This window comes from Thermobia domestica, chromosome 4 (genome assembly GCF_964235325.1).
Source record: "Thermobia domestica chromosome 4, izTheDome1.hap1.1, whole genome shotgun sequence".
In the NCBI taxonomy this organism is placed as follows: Eukaryota; Metazoa; Arthropoda; class Insecta; order Zygentoma; family Lepismatidae; genus Thermobia; species Thermobia domestica.
In genome coordinates this window covers 38,663,127-38,683,217 of record NC_137457.1, presented here as the reverse complement: position 1 = coordinate 38,683,217, position 20,091 = coordinate 38,663,127, and the positions used below count along the sequence as shown (strand labels likewise).

Here is a 20,091-nt window from a genome sequence, read left to right as displayed (position 1 = left end):
ACAAGCAACTTCTCCGCGTCACAACGCATTCGTCCCCGAAAACTATAGGCACAACGTGAGGAGTTTGTCAATAGGTTGGCAAATATGAATTACAATTCGAATGAATTATGATGGTTATGATAATCGTACAAAGGGAGTGTTGAGGGGCGGCTAGTTTAGCCGATTAAAGATTTAATTGTCTGCGAGAATTCAACACAATTCCTCTTCTGCATGAGGTCCTGAGGTTAGAGGTGTACTACTTTAAGTTTGAGTACTGAATTCCTAAAGTTTGGAAGGGGCGTGGTCCCTCAATGATAGAGAATATACCTCCGGTGCTTGGGGTCCCTGGTTCGATCTCAGATCGTGCCCTGTGGACTTTGTAGTGGACAAACACCGTACTCTTGGCTTTTCTCAAGGTTCTCCCGTTTCCTCCTACTTTCTTCCTTGTACAACTTCATTCACATCTCATCATCACTGTCTCCTTTAGCCTAACCGACACAATCGTGGGACGTAAAACTTTAAGATTTCATTTCATTTTCTTAGTTTGGAATAGCGTACTTATGAAGCGCAACTCAATTATTGTTTTCAGTGGGTGCTTATCTGCTGTTTTTTAAGAAAAGTTACAATGTTATACATTCTAATTTTCACGAGATAATTAAATACGAGGCACGTCCAGAGAGCAAGTTCCGTTTGGCAATAAAATTAAATTGTGTACAGATACAGAAAAATATTTATTGCACAAAATTCTACAGCTCTTAAAAAAACTTTTCCACATAACTGCGGAAATTTTGCAGGCATTTGTCATAGCGTGGCACAAGGTTTTGTATTCCTTCTTCATACAAGTTTGCCGCCTGTGTCTTCAACCAGTTGGGAACAGTTTCTTTCAGCTCGTCGTCATTGTTGAAGTGTTGACCGCCAAGCATACCATATTCCATACTGACAGCACTAACTGTAAACCTGCGGTTTTCCTGGACCTTGTCATCAATCGCGTGAACCAGTTCTTCTGTAACCAAAGATGGAGCCCACTTCGTTCTTTATCGTGCACGTCACTACGTCTTTCATTGAATTGTCGGACCCATCTTCTCACCATTGAATCACTCATCGCACTTTGTCCGTAAACATCGCCAATTTGCCGATAAATTTCACTTTCTTCGCCTTCAGAATCACCGCTCTGATTTCACAAGCGAAGGGATTTTCAAACAACACCCACATTTTAAACAAGCACAACAAAGCGTAAATGGCTGACAGCGAACTTCAAATGGCGCCCGTTTCTTCTCCTTGATACAGAGCGTCTACCACGCATGTGCGGAATTGCGATCGTAGCGCTGCAGTGGAGATAAATTGAAACGGAACTTACTTTCTGGACGTGCTATGTATCTTAAATGGATTTAGCTTAATGGTTTTATATTTTTTGAGTGTAATGGATATTCAAACTCTAACATAGACCTAACCGCTGAAACGATTCGTAAAATTCTCACCAGATCCACTTTTCCCGCGGGATTTTTTCTTTCTTTCATTTTTTAATTGGTCGAAGCGCAAGAAGTAAAATGATGTTGATATATATTCCTGACTTTAATTGTATTAACAAATAAAAAGAAAAGAGTTTAACATTTATTTGGTGAACATTTGAAGAAATTCGGTTGGATAATAAGGAAATTACAGCAATGAAAATGTATAAGAAAATACATGTTTATATGGTTATCTCCTCGTTGCACAGCCCACGAGGTGATGTTTTTAACTCTAGTCTCAGTTCTTTTGTTTACTAATACACGCAAATCACCACAGAACTATACCACTTTCTCTGTCATTGTGTATTGAACTGTCAGTCAACCGAGTAATAAATCATCCAAAACGATAGATATGGTATGTGATAAATTAATAGAATCCTCTATCCTAATATATCTTGTAATATATTATTATTGTTAACCGGATTTGACCCAAAACATTTTTTTTTATTTTTATTTTATTTTTTGACTTCACAGATGGAAGCTTTCGTGGGTTTTTCCGATTCAAAGAGAGTTTATTGCTCAAACACTTTTTTATAACTGTTTTAATGTAAAATGGTGGAATCAAATCTCACACCCTTTCAAATAAGAGTCATTTTACAGAAAATACATAGACTTTGTAAATATTTCATGAACCAAAATGATCTAACGAAGAGAGTATATCAAAATATTATATTGTTTTATTAATTTTTACTTTAAATCACAAGTAGAATATTAAAAGAGACTCCAAATTACAACTAAATTTCGATTGTTTGAAAAGAAAAGCGATATATATAATTTGACCAGAATAGACCTTAAGCAGCTAAAGATATATATATATATATATATATATATATATATATATATATATATATATATATAGATAGATAGATAGATAGATAGATAGATAGATAGATAGATAGATAGATAGATAGATAGATAGACATAAATATAGATGATAGGGTCTGGGAAAGATTGTACAGTGTTGCGAGAACTTCCATTTACACCGAATCTAAATGCACGTAATAATTTAACATGTAAATGGAATTAAGGCTTGATCGTCTCATCTTGATTATTGATATAGAACTGGTGCCCTATGTTAATTGCCACACGACTTCCCCATAATTGCCACGCTACTGGGTGCGGAAGAAGTGAAACAAAGTCTGAGTTAACCAGTTATTGTCTCATCTATCGTGTTTGGTGAACAAGAATGTCAGATACCATTGTTATTAACTTGGTGGCAAGTATCTGTGCTGAATCCATGAACCGGAGCAGAATAACAAAAGTAAGCACATTGAATAAATATGCATAATGAACGGCTGAGTAAGGAGCCACCAACTCGTCAGGTTTCAATCGCGTGGGAGATTTTTTTAACCCGGGAAGAGTTTTGGATGTCTCTTGTTCTACTCATCCATGATCCAAAGGAAACATATGCAGACATTAGCAACACAGTGATGGGCACACCCTGCAAGTTAACCAGAAAGCGTTAATGTGAACTTGGAATTGCTAAAGCGTAATGCAGTTCCAGATTAAAATGGATTTAAGCTTGCTCCCACTCTGGCGAATGGTCATTAATGATCTAACCATCAGAGAAACAATCACGCCCAGAGTGAATTGTATAATCTGAATTTATTCAGGGAAATATCTTTTGTATTGTTGTATGGTCAGTAATGAAATATGCATTTCAAAAACGCACTGCATCGTTAGAATCATTGTTGACATAAGGACTCTTACTAATCTGTTCATCTTCAGTAAACTACCTTTTTTTCTCCCAAGAAAGTTCGAAAATCTCTTCTACACAATCTGACACAGAAAGAGCTGTAAAACGGATACGACATCCAAAATACTTTATTTGGATTCCCTCCTTGAATCTTGAGTTAGGCTTTCTATCATATTTTACCCGCCGTAAACAACTCCACACTCTTCATTCATATATTCTTCAAGTTTTAATTTTATCTCAACTTCTATATGTCATATACTAAGATCTCTATCATCATACCGAATATTTATCTATTCAAATATGCTTGCAATATAGCTTTAGTAACATTAGGAAAACACATACATGTTAACAGAAATTCGAATCCATATTACAGCTTTTCTCGAATGCTGTAGTCAGTGGTGACTTTAAGTTAAATAAGAAAAAAACTTAGAAACTAGTTATTCTATGAATCTAATGGTCGCAGTAAATTTCAGCGCAATCCCACTTTATTGCAAATAAGATTAAGCGCTCACGTTATTCTCCATTCTAAAACATTTACATATTTATTTATAATCCGCTGATACCCTTGCCTCAGAAATTTAAATACAACACCTACAAAGAGACTAGATGTTTTACGCCATGGTGGCTGATCAGAACTTGGGATTAAACTCCTAAGTAATGCTTAACAAGTAAAAATAACTTATGATGAGTGCCTCCAATTTAGTAAGCTAATTTGGTATACAACCAAATAATCTACAATAGGCTCCAGATTCTAAAGTGACACCAGTTTCCTTGGAATATCGGACCAACTTCCATACTCTACTACTGAAATATACATTAAATTGACTTTTCGCCGACCTTTCACAACGCCCACGTTGCGTCAAAAGTGTATAACTTAATATAACCAGGACGGTAAGTTTATAGTTCTTCATACGATAGCTACAGACTTAAGCAAGATATTTACAGATTTCCTATATAAATAATGTGAAAAACCATTTTGATATACCTCGGCACAAATCCAGCAGATTGCTTATCTATACTACATTCTTTCGTCACAAACATATTTATAAGTACAATTCAACTTTTTCCATCATAGTATTCTCTCGCTACATGACAAATTAGGGCTCTACGTACATCTCTCATCTGTCCTGAAACCCTCAGCAAATGAGATAAATATGGGTCGTGTAGTGTAGCATCTTTATAATGTGTTGTGGAATAAAGATCAACTTACATCTTTCCTACTGTGATCTATTTCTAATGGAATAAAGTATTTCAACAATACATAGTACGAGGGGCGTGCCAGAAAGTTCATGCAAGAATCTCACTTGAAAGAGGTGCATTTTGGACAACTCCGAAACAATGATGAAATTAGTTCTTCTCTATGTAGTAAGCATGCCTAAAGAAACATTTTTACTTTCCAGAAACCCGTTTTGTATAATTCTGCAGTTTGGCTTTAAAACTACTGTTCAATTTCAGAAATGATGTCCTTCATACTGCCAAAATGATATTGAGTAGACACCTCATTTCTAGGAAGACAAATAAGTCACTTAGTAATAGGTACGTTGAGTATTTGGGTGCTATCAGTAACTCATTCTAACTCTCGTAACTTAAAAGGTGGAAATAATAATTACCAGAAATAATTTGCCCTTGTGGTATTTAATCTGTCATGATGATTCATTCACAATTACAGAAAATGATAGCATCACCTTGGCGGCCGACTTCTGCACTTGGGTTTTTTAGGGACGAGGAGAAGGGGTATTTTCATTGTTTGCTAATGTCGTTTTTTTCCTTTATAAAGTCAGCATTCATCAATGTTTACTATTTTACCGAAAAACTCATCTTCATTTAGTTCACAGTGATATAATATTTCTCTTGCACCATACTCGCGATTACTCTTCTGGAGAGGGGTAAGCATTCGTAGCATATATGTGCTGCCCCTTTCAGAAGATACTGCAGGTTATAAATGACAATCCTTGTAAACCCATACTCCTTACCTAGTTCGGTATCATTGCATATTCATAAGTTAAAAAGGTAATTCAAAATATAATATTACTTAATGAGTTTGTAAATGTTTATCCTATATTGATTAAAATACTAAAAGCAAACTGAAACAAATGACCTATTCATTTCTTCATTTTAGGTATTTTACTATCAATAAATTTTGAAAAGAATTAAATCATCTTTTAGCTCTACGAAGGTTTAAAAATAAGCTACAAGTTTAGTATAGATCGCAATTGTAAGAACTTGTAGTGATAAATAGGAAAAAAGGATAATGTTGTTACTAGTAAGAATATGAACTAAAATATCATAGACCTACATTTCAAAAACAACAATTTTTAACTATATCGTAAGAATAAGTAATTATTTGTATTGTTTTTATATGTACAAGTATGAATATTTTTTGTAGGTGATTCAACACACGGCAATGATTAAAACCATCATTGTTCATCTTATTGTATGCCGGTTTACCACTTCAGCTTTTATTGACAGTGAAGGTAAATAAATACTCAAATTTTACATAGTTTTACATTAAGATATAAATAACGAATAATGCATTCCGAAGAATGACTACTCTGAATTAACGCTTTAATTTAAATGCACCTATTGCCACAACAAGAAATATTTATTTATATTTTTTTATCCTGAAGGACCTCCAAACTACAATGCATCTCTTATTATAGTAAAATGTATGTAGTAGAATACACGCAAATATTGGGGTATAGTTACAAAACATTTAACAATTGGAAAATTGAAACATATATAATTTCTGGATGTTTCCAATTACAAATGTTAAACGCCCACTGTGTCCTGAACAGTAATTAACCCAAATAAATCAGTAGCTGAATAAAACCTAAATATGTATTCCTATTTTCAGTTATTTCCCTAGCCTACTAACAGCATGCCTTAGATAAAAACAATTTATCAAATTCAAATATATATAGTAATTAATGGCATTGTTTAAATGATATTTCCGTTGAATCATTTGAAAAGTTGAGTTTACAAATTGTTTGAAATGATATAATATAGGTTACCTGGAAAGCATTAGGAGTTCTCAGGTTGCGGAACGCCTATGTATAGAGATGTTGAATATATTGAAAAATCGACCGCAAACAGAAGAAAAATGCAGTAATTTAGGTTTGAGGTTTTACGTAAAGAAAGCAGCTTCATCATATAAAAAAGTGAATTCTTTCATTAAATATTCATAACGAACTCGTAGCAGGACTGATAGTTTAGCAAAACCTCTGCAAAATAAAAAAATATCACATACACCACACCATATATAAGAGGTTTTAACAACGCAGGATCTATGATATTAGTATTAAGAAATTTGTTGAGGTATAGGGGAAATCAGGTGCTTATGGGACGGAGCCTTTAATGCCAGTAAAAGTAAGATATTGATATATAAGGCGGACGAGATTGAAATTAAAATAGTTATTTTTTGACAAACCTTTGCGGGGCAGACTGGAACTGTTGCATATTACGTAAGTAGGAAACTTAAAATTACAAACAATGAAAGGGTTTCACATCCATAGAAGTATTAAATCAGAAATTAAACGTTGCCTACTTCAAAACCTTATAGTATCATTATTACTAATCTGGGTCGGTGGTATGATGTTATTGTTCTAAAATGACTATTTGAAGCAGACGTATTGACTATCTGTATCGTAACCATCAATTAAATATGTAATTTCCATATTAGAAAATGTATCGTTAGCAAATAATAAAATTTTTCCCTCCAAATCTAACTTGCCAATACTGTTTACAAAAATAGCAAAGAATAAAGGGAACAAACAAGAACCTTCGGGTACACTACATTGTAACCTGTTTAAATTAGAACACATATCGTTAAACACTGTTTTAAATTATATGTTGGAGAGGAATGATTTAATTAGCTTTAGAGCGTTACTTTGGAATCCTATTCTTTCTAGTTTGGCTAAAAGTTTTTCCTTGTGGTACTGTGTCAAATGCTTTCTTTACATATAAATAGATTGCGATCTTAAATTTGTTGTTCTTTGGCATTTCTTTTAATTGTTCTAATATTGCATTTTCTGTATTCTTGTCTTTTCTGAATCCATAATGATTATTTGAAAGGATTTATTCCCTTCTAAAATGTAGACCAGTCTCTCATGCAAACATTTCTCTAACAATCTGGAAACGTAAGAAGACTAGAAATCATAGGATCATTACTAGGCAAGTTAATATCACCTACTTTGTACAGTGAAGTTATTCTAAATTGTTTTAGCGTACCTGGAATATATCCTTTCTGTATACACAAACTAAAAATATAGCACAAAACTTTTTATAAGAAGACCACTCAAGTTCTTAAGGGAAGAAACCGAAACTCCATGTTCTCCTTAATTTTTTGCCAATCCATATTTTTATGATGTTTTGCGATTCTTCTCTGGTGACAGGTTCCAATTCAAAGTCAATGGATGTAGGTAAATCCTGTGTTTTCATCTTCTGTTTCCGGTATATTCTTCTCCAGTTACAATCCAACTTTTACAAAAAAAACCTATAAGATCTTTCATATTTTTACTCCAAAGCCACTAGTTCTTTGATTTTGGCACTTTCGTTCTATAATATTGTCCGGAGAAAGAGACTGTAGCGATGTTGTTTCTCTTTAGGTTTTTTCTATTAATTTCCACATAGAACTGTTATCCACTTTAGAAATTGCGTCGAGAAAGTGTTTCTGCCTTATGATGCTTATATAATGCCAAATTTTGGATTTGTAGAACCTTACTCGTTGTTGTGCTTCTAAGGTATACTTCTTAGTAACTTATATTTTGATCGAAGTTATAATTCCTTTGGTAAGACAGGGTTTAGTATTTGCCGTAACGAATTATGCAGTTAATTTCGGAGAAGTTTTGTTCTTTTAGTATTTTGTAAAACTCGCCGTAGGCGTCATTCGGATCGGCAATTTTAAACACGTTTCTGAATATTTTGTCGCCAATTGTTTCTAGATTCTCGTCCACATTGTAGTTCGGTTCGATTATAACTGGGTTGTCAAAATCGTAGTACTCCATTTAAGAAAAGCACTGAACACTCACACTCACATACACACACAAACTGTTAAAAGCGCACTATTTTTTTAAGCACTTGTCTCAATTCGAACCCTTTTGCTACCTTTCTTGGGTCGATTTACAATTTTAAGATTGTTTGGTTCACAAGGGGCTCTTTAACTAACTCCTTACTAACTAGCCTTACTAACTTCTCTTCTTAAAATACTTTAACTAAATAACTGTACTAAGACACTCTTCTTTTTAAAAGGACTACTAAATGTCTTTCTCCCTCGCTTGCTTCTTTTTGTAAACTTAGATAACAAAAAAGTTTGTCTATAGTTCTTTGGAGTCCTTATAATACCTTCTCTTCTTCTGCTTGTCGTTTGGGAAATAGAGTTCTAGGACTAGTAACTTCGCGTTTATATTGGAATGACTCCACCGAAAGGTGATGCGTACTCACCCGGATACAACTACAGAAATGGCACTCTCTGGTCCGGATGCCGTAAGATAAAGCAATTATAGATTCACTTGTAAGAAACATCGATGGGCACTTACATTGCATTCGATTCTCTTGTTACTAGGCTCCCTATTTCCGACATTACCTTGTAAAATCTCACTATATGGAATTGCTCTTATTAGCTATTGTGCAACCTTAGGCAACATACTTAGTACAAGGTATTGCAACAACTTTTCGAAACTCCTACTTACAAGTAATTGTTACACTCTTTTTCTTCACAAAAGAATAACAGGAAATGACTCTTCTGGGTGTGGCTAGGGAAGAAAATGGGAATAGAAGAGAGTGTTGGTTATGACGGAATAACATAGTTTGAATGTCGCATTCTTGTTTGTGGCTTATCTGCTCGGTTTCTAAGAACAATACATTTCTTGGCGGTACTTGCTAAAAAACTTAAAACCCAGTTGAGTAACTTTGCCTCGGATAGATAAACAATTATAGATTCGATTGTAAGAGAGATGGATGGTCACCTTATTTTTAGGCTCCCTGTTACTGGACTTGCATCACTTTGTAAAATCTCAACACAAAAAGGAAGAAAATCGCGTCTATGCACAAATATATCGAAGCTAATAAAAATATGCCGATAACTTAAGAAGTTTATATTTTATGATATCGACATTTATTTAATAAAAAAATACAATCTCTATGTCTATCTTTAATAGGAACCTGTTAGCATACTGTTTCTTATTCCTATTAGAAGAAACCTTCTCATTCTGAACTGCCTCACCAGAAGAATCCAAATGCTGACTCTAAACTACTTCTTTTTCTTTTTTTCGCATAGTCTTCTTAGCTTCCGAGACTAAAGCAACTTGTGTAGAAGATTGATCCAAAGCTAATCGTTCTTCTTTGCTTTCCACAGGAGGTGTATGGAAGTAAGACTATGCCGCGTTCTGTTCGTCGTTAAGAATTCCTTACCATTATAAGTAAAATACAAACTATCGCTAGAACTATTAACTAACTCAAAATCAGAAAGATTATATAACTTCTTGTACTTATCGGGCAGGAACACAGACAACCCAGATGTATGGAGAACCACTTTCTCTCCAATCTAGTAGTAACAACGCTTATATTCTTTACTCTATGTCTCTTTACCAAAGGAAGATCGTTCAAAGAAATGTAATTAGAAAGAGAACCAGAATTTAAATCCTATACAAGATTATCGATTTATTATATACAAAATGTTCTCTCTCTCTCCTGGTTAGACAAATGCAAATTGTTTCTCTAAATATAACGACAATATGTAGTATGGGGATGCATAGCTAGTACACTTTTATGGATATACAAATTGTCTCTCTGGAACTAAAAGTATTTACAACATTTAGCGTGGATGACTGTTGAAGGATCAGTACATATCTTTGGATCTGTATGTTAAGATGTATGCGTAGGCACGTACAATGGAGGATGTATATATCCCAATACAGAGACATTTTACAATTCTTAAGATTCTTGGCTTGGAGACTTATAATGCACATACTTTCCAAAAAGTTATTAGTTATTAAAAGTTAGAGTAGACGAGGAATTTTTTAAAGACAAGAATAAGTACTTAAAAGTCCGATTGGTTTCGTGTGTGTTATAACGCTATGTTTTAGCTTTTAAATGTATGTGAGTTCTTTATAGTATGCTATCTATTAAAAGCTAAGATAAAGCAGAATTTGATAATACTGTAAGAGAAATGTAGTTAGTTCCATAGTGTGGTACTTATAAAATGAATAATGCATAATGTGGTATTTGTGGACGTACTATTGTTGAGGATTGCCAAAAGATGGAGGTGGACACTGTAATATCCTCGAAGCCATCAAACTTTAGAACGCAGCGTACCTTTTGTCTACAGGCTATTTGTTTAATACATTTGACCACTATTCCTGTGAATTCGGATGGACTCCCAATTCTCTTGCATGTTCTAATTTATAAAACCACCAACAGTTAAACACACATACAAATAAAAACTAGTAAACCCAAACCGTACCTTTTTGCTTAGTTTGTGTAACCTTAACAAGTTCTCGCTTACTTTAAACTCAAGACTTAAATCTGGAAGATTATCGAATATCTCGCCCTCCAGCCAATAATTGCAAACATACAAACTTACAAGAAGAAAAACTTGGACACATAACGTGTCATATTTCTATATTTGACTACATGAATAGTCTCAACCGTTAACTCTTGCCCTTAATTTAAAGGATCTGACCTGCAGCAACCCAGAACATTAAAAGAAGATACCAAACTGCTCATTGGCAAGAAATCGATCTCATCTTCTATTTCTAACTCACGCTAAATTTGCGGTGTTACGTTGGAAAGACGATCGCTTAAACTAAAACAATTAACCGAAGGGAAAGAAAATCCATAATAGTGCCAAGACACAATAGTTTTTATTGTTGCAAGGAGTGACCAATTGTACGGAAGTTGAACATTTGTAAAAGCCTTAAGTTCTACGAAAACAAATCCTTTAGCTGGGAAGAACCCTCTTGTGGAAAGCAATATGAAAAAAATCATTTGCAGTATGCTTTAATAAACGTAAGAGATCTCTCTCCAGTCCCTAATTTGCTTACCAAAGCTCCGAAGTGCTTATAGTCTTTAAATTCCCGAACTGTAAGCATATATTTACTATAAGAAGTATATAGATCCAATTCGATCCAATGCTAAGGGAATAAGAGTTTTGCTTCGTTTTCTTGTTCTTCTTTCTGCCTAAGCTTAACATTAGCCGTTTGTACTTCTGTTTAGCTTCTTCTAATGTTTCTCTTTGGCCATTTGTAAGCCGTTTGTACTTTTCTACTCTTCCAACTCCACACTTCCAACTCTTCTAATTCTGCAGCCTTTTCTTTGGGAGACTTTAAGGTCTCTTGTTCAGGTGTACAAATTTCTCTAACATCATAGGTGCACAAAGCATTGTTAATGTTAATTCCCGTTTGCTTTCGGAATAAGATATTCTGTTCGCACTATACCTAAAGCAGTATGATCAATGTCTGCTTGTATGTGGGAGAACAGTGTGTCAGAATTAGTAATGCACGTATTTTCTTCCTTTAAATAAGACTTCTGGGTAAACGTAGATATAATTATCCTTCTCGGTAACAGGATATAACTATCCTTCTCGGTAATACTTATAGTTAATTAGCAACATGTTTGGGCTAAATCAGAAAGTACAAATTTCACTTGTTACTCTGCAAGTGCTGGATCCCTGGACAGCTTTACTTGGAACTTTGTTAGCTTCTTGGTGGGTAAGTTACCCATATGCATGTAGCTTAAGAGACCTTGAATTTATAAAACTATTAAGCATCTGTTCTCTAAGGTGTTGGTTAACTTAGACCACATAGTGCGGATTGGAACCTTATAAAGGAGAGGGTTTTGGAAACAAAAAAGCAACTGGATTCTTCCAAGAAAGTGAACCAGTCTTGTATACGATCCCAATTGTTAGAAGTGTCCCAATTAGTGTTGTTGTAGCTAAATATTGTCGCTTCCAAACTTGTGACACGGTTCCGCTGTCTTTTAGACTAGAATCTTTGCTTTAGCCTTTTCTCTGAACATTTCACGAAATGGATTATGTGATAACCTTGTGTCCTAATAACTCCTGGGCTGGTCATCTGGCAAAAGAATTTGTTATAAATCTTAACGAAAGAATTCGCTGTGTTCCATCTTAAACAATCTAAACCAATAGTGTTGTCGATTATACATCTGTCGTCTTCATACAGCTGATAAGACCTAATTGTAAGTAGAGGCATGTTATCTTCAAACCTGTTAGTGTAAACTATCGAGCGTTCGAGATATCGAAACAGTACAAAGATGGTTTGATATTGATGATTATAGACGGAAAATTGCACCATGCCACGAAAACAGTAGTCAAAAATCAATTGAGCAGTATTAGCGTATTGTAAACCCACACTAATGTATGACTAGAACTTGATGTGGAATATACTGGGTGTCAAAAAATTCCACCGACACACTTCGGGAGGTAAATCCCCTCATACGAAGAAACAAAAAAGCTCAGTAAATATGGGTCCGGAAACGCGTTGTGCCGGAGATATAAGGCGCCGAAACCGTTGGAAATGATTTTCAAAGGCATATATTTCAGAAACTATTCAACGTAGAGGGTGTGGTTTGAAAACTCACCAGTGAAGTCTTACCTGCTCTGGTTAGACATGCATGTTTCATAACCTTGCAATACCTGCGAATGGGATTCCCCAAAGGAGCGTAGTGATTCCCGGATAATCTGCCGATTGAAGATGGCTCGAATGGGGTATGAATGGACGACTTCGTCACCTGTTAACAGTACTTCCTTGTACCAAGACATTAACTCAAACGGATACAGAATGGTGAACACTTGTATACCTGCTGTGTGTGGTTGCATAACCGCCACATACGGATGGTGCCAAATAATGAAGTTCGGAATATGAAGTACTGTGAATATGCAGTCGAAGGTTTGTTGTGAGGTTCATGCGGTGTTGCTAAAGCATAACACAGAGTTGTTGAGAGCTATTGAAACAAGATGCAAACCCGCTATCAAAATGTACATAAATTATCGTGGACAAATATATGTTAACATATGCAGCATTGTGGAGTATAGTATTAACATACGTAAGAGGCAGTTTATAAATGACCTCCTGGAACCAGCGAGAATGTGATTCGCATGTTAGTGGCATAGTTGGTGGCGTGCAATGCTGTAAAACATAACTTCCAAGCACACAAAAAAATACACAAAGAACAAAGACAGAAGAAGACGAGCCAATACAGGAAATGGTGTTTGCAATTCACTTGTACCTTACAACGTCACAAAAGCTACTAATATTGTGAACCATTGACTTCAATGCACAAGAGATAGCGTCGAAGCACTTCGTCTCGCACACAAAGAAAAACGTCGTGGTTAACACGAATTCTTGCGAGAGCCTCGACAATGCGGCCCACAATGTCCAATTCATTCTCCACTGGTGTCTAGTAAATCAACTCCTTCATGTGTCCCCATAAGTAAAAGTCCATAGGTGTCATATCCGGTGATCTAGGAGGCCATGCTACAGGACCACCATGCTCGATCCATCGATTTCCAAACATATCAGAAAGTACTCACGCCGCGGCCGATGGGGTTGAGGTCCGTCATGCTGGAACCACATTTGTCGCCGAACTGCAAGGTGGACATTTTCTATCAGTTCCGGGAGTACCTCTGGAAGAAATACACTGTAAGTATGCATGTTCAGTCGTGGAGGTAATACATAAGGTCCTACTAAGACATTATCCACTATACTGGCGCACACATTAACTGTGAATCGTTTCTGATTACCTCGGCGAAACATTGCATGCGGATTGTTTGCTGCCCACACATGATTATTATGAGCATTGTAACATCCGTCACGAGTAAAATTAGTGTCATCCGTGAACAAAACATGCCGCGCGAACTGCGGATTCTACACACTCCCGCAGGTACCATCGGGCAAATCGCACACGTTTGAGATAGTCTGTAGGACGCAAAAGTTGTACTCTTTGAGGATGTTATGGATAGAGATGTTCTTGATGCAGGACGTTCCACACTTGCTGGTGCTGAACATGCAACACGTGTCCACCGGCCCGCGTGCTTTTTGAGGGATTTTGGTCACATTCTCTTCAAATGCTGCTGTTCTCACTGTTCTTGGTCCTCCTGCATCAGGCCGGTGAATATGTAATTAACCTGATTCTCTCAGCTGCCGATCAATTGACGTAAATGTAGTGTGATGGGGGAACCGTCGTTCTGGAAAACGTTCCTTATATAGTCTTTGTGCCACCCTTGCATTTCCCAAACCTGCACCATATGCCAGATGCATATCATTTAATTCTGCCCAAGTAAACTCCATTTCCCACTACGGTGTTTTTCAATGCACAGAACGTAATCACTGCACACAAGCACAGTCAGTCTTCGGTAGACTAGCTTCTTTAGTCGAATAAGTAAGGAATCCCACTAGCAGTATGACTCTGTTAGTCAATGTACTCGATCATATTTTTGTTCCTATAAAGAGTTTTGGTCGTAAGAAAAACGCAATGTACTGTCATTTGAAAGATAATGTCTTTTCGTTGAATATTCTGGACTCAGTTAAAATTATCGTGTGAAACTGAAATACCTCTTACATATTTTAATATTTAAAGAAGACCAGAAACCAATTTCCTTGCACGCAGTAAAATGATAATCAATGTAGTTTTTGTTTTTAAAGGTCTACAATACCCTCCAGAGTTCGACTGCGTGTGCATTTGAATGCAGCCTAAATCTGTTTACATTACAAGATTTAAATACATCCGACGACTAAAGTTCAGACAGAAATGCAGGCGATCTTGCGGCCAGAGCGTTTATAGAGGTATCATTTTGGTATTCGACTAGCGAAACAGAGGAAAGCCACTCAGAATGGTTGAACAACGTGTGGCGAATCTAGGCTGGGGTCAGGGAACCTTGGTCTCCCAATTTTGTTGCGTTACTAGAAAATCACTAATGTTATAAATACCTAAACGCAGTCCAAATTACGTATTTTACATAGGAAAACACTGACACCCTTTTCCTCTCCAGCTTTTACTTTCAAGATCAGCTACTGAACACAAGGATCGTACCCGGTTCTATCTACACTTAATCTACTCTGGTGTGCTAAATTGGAATAGGCGTATAGATCTGAGGCTCCTGCAGTAGCATTGTAAGCAAAAATAAACATAAGAGGATATGGCGTTATGATTATTATTTTGTAATAACGTCCACACTAACGTATAATAACGTAATAACGTAATAATAAGTGAACACGAATACAATCTTGATGTAACTTTAAATGGAGGAACAAAGAAAAGGTATAAAATATGAAGGTGGTTTATTGTTCTGTTTACATATTTTGGAATCCGTTAACACGAGCGGCTTGGGTACCCGAAAAGAAAACGAAACCGTACCAGGACTTACAATTAATTTAACGAGCTAAACCAATTCATTTAGATATCACATTCGCGCACTATAGTATCATTCAATTATACGTTTATAACAATTGTTTATTGTTTGATTGTTTATTTGTTAAGATGCTCAACGTCCCTTTTCAGCAGCGGCGCTATATGGAGACGGGACCTAAAGTTTCAAATGCGATCCGATCCATCCTTTAGTTGTTGAGTCCAAAGCTTGGACTCTTAGTGTGGATTGACCCCGCAACACGGCGCGTCTACGTGCAACCTTGCTTTGTGTTGCTTCCTTGCTTGTCCACGTACACGCAAAAAGAGTATAGTGAGAAAAACCAGAAAGTGGGTTCCACTTACAATACTGCATGGTTAAAAAAGTGATAACCATGCTTCTAGGTTACTGATAAAATAAAATAATGATGAAATTATATAGCTCGATTTACAATAAAGTTGAGGTAAAGGAAGTATATTATTGTTCAATGAACAACGGTTTTATCTGGTATTTCCAACTATATAGACAAGATGTTGCTAGAAGTATAATACAGGATAGTTGCAAAAACCACATATGAAAAATAGACAATACACATACTATATAGTTGAAAATGCAATGCTGTATTGCTGTGAGGACGATAATATATTGCAAGAGGAACAGTAATGCATTGTTAGAGATACGATATAATTAGAGCGACGAATGCAGTTTCTACCACACTGTATTGTTGTTAGCACAATATATTGTTGTGATCTTGACCATAGATTGTGGTACACCTGACAATATCTTCGCTGTTTATATCGTGTCTACAACCATACAGCATGGCAACTGTAACAACATTACTTTGTTAGCAATACAATATCCGTGGTGTGCATATTGTATCGTGCACTATACAATATTGCTGTTGGAACGATGTTGGATTGTACTGCCAACTATGTTTGATGATTGTTCGTACTATCTGTTGAGAGTCCATATTGTACCATATACTATAATATGTATTTGGTCGAACCATGTCGTGAAAGTCAATATTGTACCCCCTACTAGACTGTATAGTTGTTCGTAAAATATTTGTAGAGTCTATATTGTACAGTAAGGGACACCTCTGGATGGTACACTTTTGCCGTAAATTTCCATATGGGTGTACAATCCTGAAGTATCCCTTACTGTAGCTGTGTCTTATTGTACGATGGCTTGAAAGTCTACATAGCATTGATAGTGCATACAACACGCTTTCCATAGCGCTTTTTCTGGCTTCCATAACGCAGTTTGGTCCTGAGAAACGGAGGCATGTCTTACAAGATAAAGTTATATATTACCTTGCTCTTGTATAAGAACTATTCTGCTCTATTGTATCCTACTTTCGAATAGCAACAGTTCTCAACTAGTACCACACAAAATTTCAATTTCTTTCATGTATTTTGTTTTCTTAATGGTACACTGCTATTTTTATCTACAAGGACAAAAGTGTAAGTTTTAGCTAAAAAGAAATAAATAAAATAAAAACTGCATTACGGAAGCTTGAATTAGCTCCGTATATGTTACCAATATAGTATAAACCTTTATTCTATCGTACGAAAACATAGTATAGTAACAAATACAATACAGACTCTCAGAACATGCATTATATTCAAAATACATTTCAGGTGGGAAAACAGTGAATGTTTTCCAATTCTCTACATGTAATACCTCGCACTAATTTCCTCTCTTGTTTGTGTTCAACTGCGATCTCGGCCGGAAACTGTATATTTCTTGATCACTTCCTTATTACAGAATCACTTCCTCGAATAAGTGAAGTGTAAATGGGTGATTTACGACAAACGATAGGACCATGGTAAAAAATTGTACAGGGCGTCTGATAAACAATATTAAAATCTCAGACCAGAGATTCCTCGCATGAAACCAAAATCTGTCTAAGAAAGAAGTTCAGAAGTGGGAAGTGGCATAGCTATACGCCTCCGAAAGTGTGGAGAAAAATGAATTTCACATCTGCCTACTAGATGACGACAGAAGCTACAATAAACATGAACTAAATTTACATTTACCATATAAGTATTTAAAAGGAATGTTTCTCATTGAATATTTACTATGAAAACATGAACATTAGCAATCAAACTTTCTGATTACAATCTACTAGAGACTGTTTTACACACTGTACTTTTACCAGACACTTATAGATTTTACTTAGTCAAGAACACATTGTTTGGAAACAAAAGCAGAGCATTTTTCCGATGCTCACAACGAATAATACATTTACCATATAAACATTTGCATTAAAAATAAATTTGTACTTAGTATTTAACATACAAACATGGACGTGTTAATTACATAATGTTTATCACAACCTACTGGGGACTTCCAGTTGTTAAAGAATATAACAGACCTCATATACAATTTGATAGACTTTATTGATAGATTTTACACAAGGAATACATCTATTGTGTAAAATGTTTCACCATCTGGTATTATCCAACAGTACAAAACAACTTGACAATATGTTTAATGTGCTTCAATCACTACCGTCATGGTCGTCCACTAAATTGCACATCATTTTGACAATAAACTACATGGTGGCCCAAATGTAGGTATACAGACCACCATCGATCAACTTTGACATTCGGTCTGCTCCAAGCTTTAGGTATAAGTGTAAAGAAATTAAGAACAAATAACAAAGAAACAAAGTAAATAAATGTATAAATAATAATAATTAAATGACATAAAATGTCATGAGCCGATCAGTATGGGACTCTATACTTCTTATTGAACCACTCTGTATACGTAATAAAACTTTCAAATACGTACTAAACATTTATTTGAAGATAGTCAATTTTATATGTAACTGTACCAGTATTATGTAGCTTTTAACTTGATTTCAAATAAGAAACAGCAGAAGAAAAGATTTAACATTGCAGCGGCATCTTTATAATAGTCTTTGCAGGCAAAATCCTGAGCTACAGAAACTTCAATAGAAGCTCACCTCTCTTCATGGTTTACTAATTACATCGCTCTGAGAAAAACCTTTGCTGGTATTCTACTTAAAAGAATGATCTATACACTTTGGCGCTAAAAACAATCTTCCTCAAGCCACCAAAACCTAACTCACAGCCCCAAAATTACTTGTGAGGGAGGGAGAGAAAATTTCGGGGCGAAACGAGCAGTGCAACACGAGTAGAAATTACTTAACTGTTTCCACAAGAATTTTATGATAGACGAGACCGTAATAGAAACTTGAATGTTATGACAGTATCGTTAAATTTTTAATTGATTACCAATTGTTCATTAAATTACTATATTGTAACTTCTATGCAATCAACCTTTGTATATAAAATCGTAATTGTAAGACATTAAAATCTATCTACATACGTTGGGAAATAATACTTTGCAGAACATCATTGCGGTTTAATGAGTATTAGTGTTTAAACAGCAACATGGGAACGCATATATAGATAGGAAGGTTGAATAAAGAACTGAGAAAGTATAGAATCCAGAAAGCCTTCATTAGTGATCACAGTAGATAATAGAAAAACACAAGGATAAATTGTTACATTCTGAGAATCATGTTCGCAGGGTTCTGATTTTTTCACGATGGAGAATTCTCTGTCTTTTCCAGGTTCAGAATTACAAATTCCAAGATTTATATATAATGTAAAAAAGCAACTATAATTTTACCAACTACAGTTTCTTAATCTACACATGTAGACACGGCTCCAAAAGAGCAGTTCCAATCACATGCGGACAATTTTAGTTTCGTTTTTATTAATAGGGATACCCATTTAATAATATCTATAAAAAGAGAACTAAAATCCTCCACGTCTAGTTTCTTTTCCAAGTTTGAAGAATGTGCCGAATAAAGGTGGGTATTCTCTTTCCAAGCTGTGTGTACATGTGTATATTTTTTGTGTGATTCAAGATACAAGAGATTTGTAAACCAAATTACTTTCTTTTGTAATATATCACCTACCAAATAGCCAGGTGAGGCACAAATAAACTCAGCAGACCTGTAAATTCCTCACACTATATATAAAGCCTCAAATTTCAGTTTTATCAGTTTCAAGAATTCCCCGACTTTTCCGCGACTATGATGAATTCCCTGACTTTCTAAGGATTTCCAAGTCAGTGGAAAGCATAATGTGGCTGAAAACTAACACGTTAGTGTGACCATGTTTACATCTTTGCTCCCCGTTTACTGTAATATTAACTTATGCCTTTCTGTATTTCATACTTCACTTCTTTAAGCTTCATAAGCCCTACCTAATTTATCCCTTCCAATGTTGTTTTCTAAACAATAGCTAATACCCTTTAAGGCCTAATATCAGTTAGTATTGTCACAATATTAGTTCTCAAAATCTTTCATGTTGTTGAATAACAAAATACATTACAAACAAACATAAATGTATAAGGCACCATTACTCATCTCTTTAAAATAAGTAGGGAGTCCAGAAGGAAAATTATTAATCTCGATACATTTCCACTGGTCGGTGAAACTTATTTCATAAGCACAATAATGTTCGCTGTATCCCAGTGTTTTTAAACATTTACACAGAAGGAAAATGTTG

The 20,091-nt window shown here is 35.4% G+C and overlaps 1 protein-coding gene across 2 annotated transcripts in view; it reads left to right on the top strand.

Annotated features, from left to right (window-relative positions):
- LOC145683295 (brachyurin-like) overlaps nt 1–20,091 on the top strand; it is a 787,572-nt gene that overhangs the window by 126,249 nt on the left and 641,232 nt on the right. For both annotated transcript variants that reach the window (XM_081754655.1, XM_081754654.1), the window contains exon 2: nt 5,570–5,657. In XM_081754655.1, coding sequence (XP_081610781.1) covers nt 5,588–5,657 — 70 coding nt within the window. In that variant the 5' untranslated portion in view covers nt 5,570–5,587. The remainder of the gene's footprint in view (nt 1–5,569; nt 5,658–20,091) is intronic.